The 12,504-nt window shown below is 38.5% G+C and overlaps 1 protein-coding gene across 9 annotated transcripts in view; it reads right to left on the bottom strand.

The window, feature by feature from the left end:
- Positions 1–7,290, bottom strand: part of LOC129739942 (homeobox protein abdominal-A homolog) — a 107,361-nt gene extending 100,071 nt beyond the window's left edge. For 6 of the 9 annotated variants that reach the window (XM_055731505.1, XM_055731535.1, XM_055731525.1 and 3 more), the window contains exons 1-3: positions 5,796–7,290; positions 5,293–5,467; positions 4,998–5,209 (exon numbers count right to left, since the gene is read on the bottom strand). In XM_055731505.1, the coding sequence (XP_055587480.1) occupies positions 4,998–5,209; positions 5,293–5,381 (301 nt within the window). In that variant the 5' untranslated portion in view covers positions 5,382–5,467; positions 5,796–7,290. Of the gene's footprint in view, positions 1–4,997; positions 5,210–5,292; positions 5,468–5,795 lie in introns of those variants that run through there. The other 3 variants (XM_055731539.1, XM_055731555.1, XM_055731546.1) reach the window with 1 other exon arrangement.
- Between the last annotated feature and the right edge of the window lie 5,214 nt (positions 7,291–12,504).

The following is a 12,504-nucleotide window of genomic DNA, read 5'->3' as shown; positions in this document are numbered from 1 at the left end:
TCATCAGGAAGTTTTATAATTGAATTTTCTGAAATAATTTCAGAGTTGTTTTATGTACAAACTATTTGCTAAATTAAGACCTGTCGAAATCAAAGAAAAATCAATAATTTCACAGAATTTTGCTTAATTTTCATGACCGATTATGTGTCATATAACACTGAATTTTGGAAATATTCACAGATTTCACAGATTTTTTAAATTTTATAAGTATTTCCAAAATTATATTAATTATGAAACCATAAATTTTGGATATTTTACTTTGTTTTGGAAAAAACATGATGAAAAACATCATTGGTTTCTCTCAAATAAAATACATAAAAAGACTAAATTTTCATGATTAAAAAAAAATGTATTCTACTTCCATCACAAAATAATTTTTTTGGGGTGTATTTTTTTGTTTTGCAAAAACATAGATTTTTGTTCAACAATCATGCCTTTGTTGTATGGAACTGTAACAATTGTAAGCGGAAGTTTAAAGGAAGTGTAGTATTCAAGCACGTTTTAAATTTCTGCTGTAAAAATCTGGCCACCTTATAAATAATTTTTAAGGAAATGAGATTTTTATTTTGAAATGGTTCTAAATTTTTTCATGAAATACTTATTTTTTTCTCATGTTAGCAAAAAATTAAGCTAAGGAATAGGCAGAACCAATAATTGAAGACAAACTTCTTATCAAGTTATACCAAGAATTTCCTGGAGGATTTATAATGCAAAAATTTTTTCTTCCATACAAATGGGCATACACAATTGCAACGCGTGGTGCTAATTCAGACATCAACCAAATCATCTCAAAAGGCATAAAAAAACATATGGGAGCAAAAAGTCAATGTTGGCAGCGGCCTAAAAACGCATCGAAGCAACCAAATTATCCTTCAAAAGCAAACGGCTTGCAACGAAATTTGATCCTCGATCCAAGCAATCGAAGATTTACAAAACAAATTAAATAGGATCACTCGATGGTCACATTTGGCTGTGTAAAGGAAACCCAAAAGATTTGAAAATATTTATCCAAAAAATTAATGCGAAATTTGCGCCTTTTTTGCTTTTGAAGAATCTGAACCTGATGTGGTTTTCAATCAACCATTTTTGGACTGTCAACTTCAATACGGCGCAAATTTAGAGCTTCTATGCACTTTAATTACAGTAACATTTTGCTTACTAAAAGGTGCTGAAAAGATGTTTTCCTCTTAAAACTTGTTGCGAGCTTCGTACGAACTTCAAAAGTTCCAAACAGGCGGATCGGTAGCATTTGTACGTTCTATGTACCTTTGAAAATGGGAAGTTAATGTGCTTTCCAATGAACCGTTATTAAGCTTTCAAGTTCTACACGGTCCGAATTTGAAACTTCCATGAAATTGGGTGATAAAAAAGATTAATTTCTGTTTTAACTCGGCTGCTTCTACAACTTCATTCCTTGAAACGGAAGGAAAAATGAAAGGAATTAGGAAAAGCCTGAACCATTTTCAAATTTAAATTTTATAGCCAGGAACGTTTCACAAGAAATATGTTTTATGCTCTATATTTTATTTAAGTTCCTTGAAAAAGAATAAATATTAATTCGAAACGTTGGATGAAGAACATATAAAAAGTGTTGTGAATCTTCACCGAAAGACCGAAAGCTGAACATAACCTATCCTTAGTTAAGGTTGCCAGATTGCCCGGTTTTTTTCGGGTTTGCCCGGATACTCAACATTAAATTTGACAATAATCCGGATTTCATTGAAATTAGTCAAGATTTTATCCTGATTTGTTCATTTTATTTGCTAAATCAACAAATAAAAACTTGTGATATAAAGTTTATTTTTTGTGCGTGTAAAACGTAATTTTTTTTAGCTAGTTTTGCAAAAATAATCATGAAATGTTTTTTGGAAGCCTAAAATATAATTAAAGTCTGCTAAAGAGTTTTGAAGAAAATTTATTTTTAATATTTTTTTTCATGATATTTGTTGAAATTCCTGGATTATGATCAAATTTGCCCAATTTTTTCCCGGATTTTGATCGACAATTTTCAAATCAAACGCCCGGATTTTGCCAGGTTTGTTTTTAGATAAAGAAGTTGTTCAATCTAATAAGTTGTCCCGTTAAATAAGTCTCTAATACCCAGCCAAATTACACCGGAAGCTGAACACTCTCAACATAATATGGAAATAAAATTTATGTGCAATTTCACAGAGGATAAGCTTTTGTTACATCATCTCATTCAATCTCTGTGTATTCTGGAACCTCTACTTCACGTTCAATGTTACTAGTTCAAAAACTGCACTTTAAGTCAAAGTGGAGACTAAAAATTCTTTTCTGACCTTTTTCCACAAGCGAGTAGCTTTAGGACGCCAGATTTTTTCCAGCAAGTTCCAAGCCAAACAAAGCTGGCTATTTCATCTAACAAACTGGAAACATCGGGCATTTGATTTCGAAACTGTCGACTAAAATCCGGGACAACAACCAGGCAAATTTTGTCAAAACTTAGGAATTACTCATCCAAAATCAAGAACATAAACCGGAAAACATTTTAATCGAAATTCATCAACAGATTTTAAATAGTATTTAAGGCTTTCAAAAAACCTTTCATGATTTTTTTTATAAAACTTGCTCAAAAAAACTTCGTTTCGGACGCATAAATTATTGCATAAATTTGTTTTTTATAACTTTGATTCATGAATGAAAATGAGAATAAACTCCGGCTTTTGAGAAACCTAAACTTATATGGCTTCAAAGGAGCTCATGTTCAAAAACACTACAAAACACCGGGTTCTATAAAAATTAATAATAAATCCAGAATAACTACACTTAAAATAATATGAAAATTCAATTGTCGTGAAATTTCACGTAGACTTTGATTTTATTTTGAATCACACTTATTTATTGATTTTCACGTGAAGTCTAAGTGGACGGTCGAAACATTCTATTTGACCTTTTCACTAACGTGTTACTGGTTTGTGATGCGATTCTAATGAAAATATGAATATTTTTACAAACAGCTGAGATACCGAATAAATTCGTTTTTGAGCATGGTTCCATCTTAACCAAGAATAATTAACATCAAATTTCTAAACCAGAAGTTTTTTTTTACTTATCACGAAACAGTGAAAATGTTTCATTAAAACTTATACTTCCCTCGGTGGATTCGGGAAAAGTTGAAAAAATTCGTTTTTTTTCAAATGGTTGCCTTATGTGAAATTGTTGTAACCCAAATAAATTAAAATTGAAATGAATAAATTTCGATAATTTCAAAATATGTTCACAAAAATATTAAAAGAAAAAGCAACGAGGAATTTGACCCCATTTTCAGTAGCCATCATCCTCACATCGCGTTGAACTCACTAAAAAGCCATATTAGTTGTACGTGGTTTCCACGAAGAATCATGACACATGAGCACATGAGTTAAAATCGATGGGTTGCCAGCGGCATAGGTGAAATGGTTCGAGTTCAACTCATCCATGCCAATGTTCATGAGATCGAATCTCGGCACATCTTTTGTTTTTAAAAACTTAAAAAAAAAATCCCAATGTTGTAAGAAACTGAACAAAAATTGAAGCAAAATATCCCACTTTCCACACAAACATACAAAACTTTCTCTATAACTCAGGATGAAAACTTAAGCCACCAAAATTCGTCCAGAAGAAAATCGAACTGAAAACATGAGTTTATTAAAACAAACGACGTCCAGATAAAAAAAATTCGAATCGGTTCAAAATAGTTGTCAAAACTGATTCCAATTCGTTGAGCATAAAACCATTAAATAGTTTGGAGGACTATTTTCAAAATTTTACCTTGTTATATGGAAAGCATAAGTTTTCGTATTTATTAAACATTTTCGGTCGGCGAAAATGGAAGAAGTAAGCATTGGAGCGATCCAAAGTGCAATTCGCAAGCGCGGAGAGGAAAGCAGCTTCGTGGACAAAAAAAAAATCCTGACGGATACCGGGTTCGGTGGACAAAACTTTGGACCAGAAGGTCGTGCCTGTCTACGCCGATAGGAAGACTGTCTCAGTTCAGGATGTGGCCAAAAAAGTGGGATCCCCTCTAGGTATCATCCGAAGATGTTTGGGCCCATACCATATTGTATTTGAGAAAACATGTGAAGCCCGCAGATTCTCTCAAAAACTATGCAAAATCCTGAACAAAAGTGTTCAAAATCATCGCAAATCAGTCTGTGCTGCGGCTAATGAGCAAAATTTCCTTAAGAGAACTCATAAGCTGGCAAAAAACCTATTTGCAGGCTCGGTTCCACAGAAGATACAAATATTATGTAGAATTTTCAGTACCAAATTTTAAATTTTTCCATACTACACTCTAAGTTTAAATGTACTCATGTAAACGTTACTTAAAAATTCTGCAAAAAATCATGGACCCAGGGTTTGAGAAACTCGAAAATGACCCCAAATTGACTTAGTCTGATGTAACATTCACAATCAAATTGCGTTCAGCACACTTATAATTTTAATAAGTTGTAGGTGACTTCCCCGAAGCATCAATTCTTCTAGGGGTTTGCTCAACTATTTATTTTGCAGTGCCTACGTGAAGATTTGAATAAACTATTTAGGGTTTCACGTGACTGCAACGCGCAGAATGTTTTGCGTGTAGTTCCTGAACTTCATCTCCAGTATAACCATGCAGAAAAATCGATCATCAAACTTTAATTTACCGTCACCAAGAGTTTGTCCTAGTAGTGAAATTTTGTCGTTTTTCCCCATTATAAGCCCCGTTTTTTAGGTTTAAACTAAAGTCAAGAGCACACAAACTAAACGAAGGAAAGGTAGATTTTAAAAGCGGTTAAATACAAAACAAAAAATAGACAGAAAAAAAAGCCGCAGCTGATAAGATTAGTTGTGGTCGGTCTAAGTAATTTTCAATCAGCGCCTGCTTTGCCGTGTTTAAAAAATCGGACCGCATTCAACGTTTCGATTTTTCAGCATCCATCATCATGAGCATAGATTGTAAATTTTTAAACGGAACTAAAGGCGTTTTTTTTTAAATAAAGGTGAAACCAACTCACCGGTAACGAGCCACGGATGGCGGGTGATGTCCGGGAGCCCGGACTGGCCGCCGGCCACCGACGACGAGAGCTGGGAGCAGGCCGATCCGAGCGAATCGACCCCGGCGGAAGCGGCCGACACGGCGGCCGCCTGCTGGTAGAACTGGGCAATGCTGGCACTGCCGGGGACGCCCATCGGCGGATAGCTGTTCATCACGCTGTCGGTGTATCGACTGGGGTTGAAAAGGGGTTTGAGGTTAGTAACCCGACGGATTCCGCAGAGGGATCTTTTTCTTTAGGGATTAGGGAATTTTACCTGCAGGATTTGTCGTCCAACCCGGAGAATCCGGGCATCGTCGAGTAGCTGCTGTGCGTGGTCGGGTGGTTGGACACGAACGGATACATTTTGCTGGTGGGAGGTGTGCTGGGGCTACCTTCGGAACCGGTGGTCGTTAACGGACTGCCTTCGGCGGAGTTCGGGGTCTGTGACACTGTTGAATTCGAAGCGGAAATAGACTGCGATGAGATCTGAGAGCTAATGAACGGCTGGAACTGTGCGTATTTCGGGAGCATACTATCGATTATGAATTTGGACATGGCAGAGGCCGCATTACACACATATGAAGAGTTCGAGTTGGGGACTTAGCGGTATTTCTTGAAGGGAGTGATCACGAGGTCGTGGTTAGTTGAGAGTTCGCACAGTTTCCGCGGATTGGGAGCGTTTTGTTAGTAGTTTGGAGCCAGAGTCGCGAAGTCGTTGGTTAGTAGTTTGGGGAGACAGTTTTCAAGTTATCGGCTAGCTAGTTGTTTGGTACTCACATCAAGCCTACTGTCACTCAGAATCGAGACAAAGTGTGATAGCTGTGTGTGTACGGGAAAAATCTTCAATTTCTCAGTCCACAGTTGGATCAGTCGATCACTGGAAGAGTCGGATCAGTGCCGTAACAGACCCATTCTTATCACCATGAGTAGAGGGCAAGCAATTTTCTTGTGCAAAACAATCTTATCACCGTGTGCCGCCAACTTGTTATCACAAATGAGCCATCAATCGACTATCACAATCAATGAACGTGCCAATGGGTTGCGGACTTTGCTTTTGGCCCCAGCAATCTTCAACCCGATTCTTCGCCAAGCAACGTGTTTATTTTCACTTGCCACTTTAGCGACGCTCTTAATTGCCCACAGTAGCACTTTAAATGAGCCAAAATGGCCACCCGACGATGACGATGATCGCACTAATCACACCTATCAACCGAATTAGCGCGCACTAGTAGGCTATGAAAAATTGCCGTCGCCTACTATCTGCGATGACCTCAGCACTGAACCAAGCGTAAAACCCCGAAGTAGCCGGAAAAAAAATTTGACAATCGTGACGAGACGGAATAAGGACACCGAAAACAATCACAACACAATTTTACTGTTTGTTGTTCCTTTTTTTTTCTCCTCTGCTTTCGGCAATCTTCCCCGGGCGATCAGCTCTATCAAATAATTTTATTCATTTTTTATCTTTTCGCCAACTAATGTCGATTTTTATTACTGCTTTATTTTTATAGTTATTATTTTGAATTTTCCTTTCTTGCTTCCTTTATTTTTACTGTTATTAATATTATAATAATAAAAATTCGATCGTAGAAGTCCGAAGTTGTTTACGTTATGACAAGTAGTTCGTTTATGACACAATACAAAAGTTTCGCATATAACAAGCAATACAGGAGGAAAAATGGTATTCCTGTGTGTTTATTTTATATTTTATATACATTAAAAGCCCCTCGGAAGCAGTTCTCTCGCTCGCTCTCCCTAACTTCAGGCTTGCTCGCTGCGATAGTGGTGGTGCGCTAGTCACTAGTGCCGTCTCGCTCGAAATGCTGGACTAGCACGTCACACACTTCTTCCTCTCTTTCGTTCCAATAGGAATCCGATCCCGACCACAATTTCACTCCCGGAGCGCGCGGCGCTTCACAGATCTCTTATTCCGCGACGAGACTCGCGATAACCGCTCGCGGCGATGTCGATTCAAATGTTCAAGATCTACGGTGAATCGCTCCAAAAGATGAAATCGAACGCGGTTTTTCAGCTGCGATAACTATGAAAATTACCGTAACAATAAAATCTTTCAATTGATCTTAACTTTCGTCGGTTTTACTATCGGAATTAACACTTGTCTTTGAAGAGTAATAAAATCTCTAAAAAAAACTTTTCCGGAAAAAAAATCACGCACGACGAACGCGCTTCGCGTGTTACGTATTTCGGGTTTGCGGGAAGCAAAATTTCAATCGCACGTTCTCGCCGGAGTGGATCCGTGTGATAGGTCTTCTTTGCACACACTGCGAATCGTGGCCGCGAAATACCGCCAGTAGACCCACGGTTTTCCTCGGCCGTGGTGAAAATCCCTGGCGCTCATCCGGTCGTCCCGCTTTGATCGCTGCCGGTGATCGTCCAGCGACCTCGATTCGTCCTACTCCATTTGAAGCAGAACGTGAAAGATCCAGCCCGACGTCTAGGGTTGTCCCGCTCTCGCTTCCACCAGACCAGACTGGTTTTCCACGCGACCGATTCTCCCATATTGGTTTTCCAACCCATGGAGGAGTTGATCGCGTCTTCTCGCTCATACTTCCGAGATCGCACAGCCACGCTCTTTAGGACGGGAGAAAAAACCCAAAACATCGAGAGTTGTGCAATGTTCCAACAGAAAAGAACTTGGATTTTTTTCCTTTTGGATTTTCGATTCTCCTAGCACATACATAGCAAGAAAAGAACGCATTCTCCGTCCGGAAGGGACCGAGGAAAGTTCAGCTGGTTTTAAGTACCCATCCAGCCTTTCTTCTCGGTCCCGGAGAACGGTTCCGAAGAGGAAAACTTAGAGGAAAGAGGCATCCCGGACCGAGACGGTTCCCCGGTTTCGTGAGTGTGTGCAGATAAGAAGGAAATTTTGTGTGGAATTTTATGCTTTGTTTTGCTATTTTCTTGTCGGGATGATGTGCTGCAAATGCACCAGCAACGACGCGATGGTCGGGCGGCAATCGGATTTTTTTTAGTGTTTTCCTTATATTTTTTCCTACTTTTTCTACTGTTTTGGATGTGTGGCGTTCTTTGGATTGCTGGTTTTTTTTTACCTTCCTTCTAGCAGCAACTATGGGACAGCTACCGAGACATTGTGCGCAGAATTCTTATGCGAAACTATTTTAATTGGATTTTTTTTTGCTGCTTGCCTTCGTTTGGTTCCTGGTTTCATGTTGGCTGCAAATTGTCGGAGGTTTTTTTGCAATCTGCATCGTCGTCTCAATGAACGGTAATTTTGGAGAACGCATAAGGAAGCACAAATAATGAGCTTGTGTTTTAAGCTGCATTTTATCTCTTTTTAAGGAGCGCGCTTTCCGTTTTGGTGAATCAGCGGAAAAAATCGAAGGAGTTGTGAATTAACCAGAAAACTTTTTTGTACCAATAAAATTACTAACCAATTTCGATCCTTCCATTCTTGACTCAGTTGACTTAGATTTGATCTTTTTGGCTAGAATTGGAGAAATTCAATAGTATTCTACTCTAAGAAAATCAACACACACACGCACATACAGAATCTCAGTAACCAGATTTACTTAACACCAAAGAAGCGTCCAGCTTTCAAAGATGTGATGCCTAGCTAAAACCACCATTCCACAGAAAAAGTACTATGTACGCCTTGACCAAGATTCGATCTCATAACCGCTGGCTTAGAAGATTTTAACGCTCTTCTCTGAGCCACGTTGCAAAAAAGCTAAATTATTAGTTTTTTAAACCCCTCTTTTAGGGGAAAAAAGCTTGGACCTGTCCGGAGCTCCGAAGCTCGGATGCAACACCGGGAAACCAACAGATCACAAACTGCCAGGGGAACTGATTTGAGATGATTTTGACCACTTTTTTTTGAATATTTTGTAAAATTTTCTATGGAATTTGCGGGCTTCACATGTTTTCTGAACTACGATTTGGTGTGGGCTCAAAAAATTTCAATCAGTTTTGCCTGGGGACAACTTTCCTTCCTTTCTTGGATTGATTTTGGTACTTGGCCATCGTCCCAAGCAACCAAAAGTCACATATTTACTTGAATGAAGGCATTGCAAGTTACATATTGGCTGATAAAGAGAATCAACTGCCCAATTCACTTTAGTGAACTTTATGTACTCATTAATGAACTTGAAAGTTGCAAAAGTGATTAATATGTACGTTGTATGTGACTTGTTTTGTCCAATTCCCATTAGTGAACTATATGTGCTCATTAGGGAACTTGAAAGCTGCAAAAGTGATCTATACGTACGTCATACGGGACTTAAGTCACATAAAGGGCACAAAAGTGCTCAATACGGGATTTGGTAAGTCACATAAAGGGCACAAAAGTGCTCAAACGGGATTTGATAAGTCACAAAAAGTGCATTGATGTGCTTTCAAAATAAAATCACCTCTTCGAGTTTTAGTTTCAGTTAGAACAACATCTAGGCGCGGTCTCGTGGTAGCGTGTTCGATTCTCACCACGAAGGTCGGGGTTCGATCCCCAAGCCGGGCAAGTATTTTTTCAATAAGCCATTTTGTACTTGAGTGGCCATTCTGATGCGATATATGTAGGAAATGTAGGAAAGAAGCAATTGAGCAATTTGTCGAGTTTGAAATCCGGCGCGTGGCATCATGGCGGCACCGGTACAGAACACAGTAAATAATCAAGAGAAGAAGGTGATATGAACCAAAGCCAACGGTTCAGTTGAGATAGAGAGAGATTTTTTTGCTCATTTTGCGATTTTTCGGAAGCTGAACTAAGAGGCCGCTGGAAGCTGAATAGAAGATCATTAAGACTTGTTTTGGAACTTGAAAGTTTGAATAAGAACTTAAATTTTTAGCTGCATAGAACGTACTTCATATCAATGATGGGGCTGAGTAAGCGTGTTTGTACCTGTTTTGTACAACTTTTTAAGCTACATCCTGAACTAGGGCAGTCTTTTTACTGACGTAAGCACGCATGACTTACCGGTCCAAAGTTTTGTCCACCGGTTCAAATCCTTTAAAGGTATTTTTTTTAAATTATATTTTATATTATATTATATTACATTTTTCTCACCTCAATGCCATCTCAACTCGCTTTAAGTAGATTTTTTCCCATTTCAAGCTGTCCTCTCAACTCACTGGACAGTGTTTTTTAACATTAATTAAAACTGTCCCCTCAACTCACTCACTGGTGTTTTTTTTACATTTTATAAGCTACCCTCTTAACCCGCTTGATTACCAAGCTGTCCTCTCCACTTGCTTATTGGTGTTTTTTTTACATTAATTAAAGCTGTTCTCTCCACCCGCTTACAGGTTTTTTTTTTTAATTTGTTTTAATATGTCTTCACAGCCTGCTTGATCACCAAGCAATCTTAGCTCGCTTATTGATGTTTTTAAACATTGATTTCAAGCTGTCCTCTCGACTCACTTATAAGTGATCTTTCTGTTTAGTTCAAGCTGTCCTCTCAACTCGCTCAGGTGTTTATTATATTTATTTCAAGCTGTCCTCTCAACCCATTTGATCACTACGCTGTCCTCCCAACTCACCTGATTATCAAGCTGTCCTCTCATTTCGCTCATTGGTGATTTTTGACATTTTTTTCAAGCTGTTCTCTCAACTCGCTTATAGGTGTTTTTATATTTATTTCAAGCTGTCCTCTCAGCTCGCTCTTTGATATTTTTTAACATTTATTTCAAGCTGTCCTCTCAACCCGCTTGTACACCAAGCTGTCCTCTCAACATGCTTGATTACAATGCTGTCCTCTCAACTTGCTTATAGGTGTTTTCAACGTATTTTCAAGATGTCCTCTCAACTCACTTATAGGTGATTTTACTTTTTATTTCAAGCTGTTCTCTCAACTCGTTTAGGTGTTATTATATTTTTTTCAAGCTGTCCTCTCAACCCACCTGATCACCAATTTGTCCTCTTATTTCACTCATTGGTGTTTTTAATATTTGTTTCAAGATGACCTCTAAACCCGCTTGAACATCAAGCTGCTCTCTCAACATGCTTGATTACAAGCTGTCCTCTCAACTCGCATCATGGGTTTTTTTAACGTATTTTTCAAGCTGTCCTCTCAACTCACTTATAGGTGATTTTACTATTTATTTAAAGCTGTCCTCTCAACTCACATAGGTGATAATTGTATTTATTTCAAGCTGTCTTCTCAACCCACCTGATCACCAAGCTGTCCTCTCAACTCACCTGATTACCAAGCTGTCCTCGAATTTCGCTCATAAGTGTTTTTTACATTTATTTCAAGCTGTCCTCTAAACTTTCTCGATCACCAAGCTGTTCTCTCAATATGCTTGATTTCAAAGCTGTCCTCTCAACTCGTTTAAGGGTATTTTTTAACATTTTTAAGCTGTCTTCTCAACTCACTAATAGGTCATTTAACTGTTTATTTCTAGCTGTCCTCTCAACTCGCTAAGGTGTTTTTATATTTATTTCAAGCTTAATCACCAAGCTGTCCTCTCAACTCACCTGATTATCAAGCTGTCCTCTCATTTTGCTCATTCGTGTTTTTTGACATTTTTTTCAGGCTGTTCTCTCAACTCGCTAAAAGGTTTTATCAATCAGGGTTGGCATTATTCATCGTCATTAGTCAAATGACTGTGACTTTTGAGTCTCTTGGTCCGTCAAACTCAATTGACTGTTCCTTAACGACCAGTCACTTCGTTTGCCAGTCATTCAACCCCCAGTCGTATGAAGCTAAAAAAATTTCATAGTCAAGCATTCACCAATCGCATTCAAACGAGTCGTGGACCGAACTGAAGACGAAAAAGAAACGCATTTATTATTATTGTTACTCCTGCCAGCAAGCCGAAGACGACCGAAGACGAACAAGAAAAGCATTTATTATTATTGTTGCTCCTGCCAGCAAGCTCGTTTTCAGTTTTTTATTGCTATTGTTGCTCTCTGCCAGCAAGTCGTTCAATTAGTTGTACCTGCCGTCAGCAGCCGATCGAAGTGTGAAGAGATTTGCCAGTCACTCTCAGGAGAAATTTTGACCATGTGTAGGAGCTTCGCCAGTCGATGATGGAGAAATGTTGATTGTTGTCGTGCTTTAGTCGTCATGCGAGTAGTGAGGCTCCATCAATTGAGAACAGTGCCAGTCGTTTGATGAAACAAAACTAGTCGGGTCAAGCGTGACGGGCGAAATTTACCAACACTGTTATCAATATTTATTTCAAGCTGTCCTCTCAACCCGCTTGAACACCAAGCTGTCCTCTAAATATGCTTGATTTTAAAACTGTCCTCTCAACTCGCTAAAGTGTGTTTTTAGCGTTTTTTTTTCATGCTGTCTCAACTCACTTATAGGTCATTTACTATCTATTTCGAGCTGTCCTCTCAACTCGCTTAGGTGTTTATAATAATTATTTCAAGCTGTCCTCTCAATCCACCAGATCACCAATCTCTCATTTTGGTGTTTTTTAACATGGTCTTCAAGCTGTAATCTTAAGTCGCTTATTGTTGTTTGTTATATTTATTTCAAGCTGCCCTCTTAACCCGCTTGATCAT

Source organism: Uranotaenia lowii, chromosome 1 (assembly GCF_029784155.1).
Source record: "Uranotaenia lowii strain MFRU-FL chromosome 1, ASM2978415v1, whole genome shotgun sequence".
Classification (NCBI taxonomy): Eukaryota; Metazoa; Arthropoda; class Insecta; order Diptera; family Culicidae; genus Uranotaenia; species Uranotaenia lowii.
The sequence above is the reverse complement of the archived record's forward strand: the minus strand, read 5'-3'. Positions and strand labels throughout refer to the sequence as shown.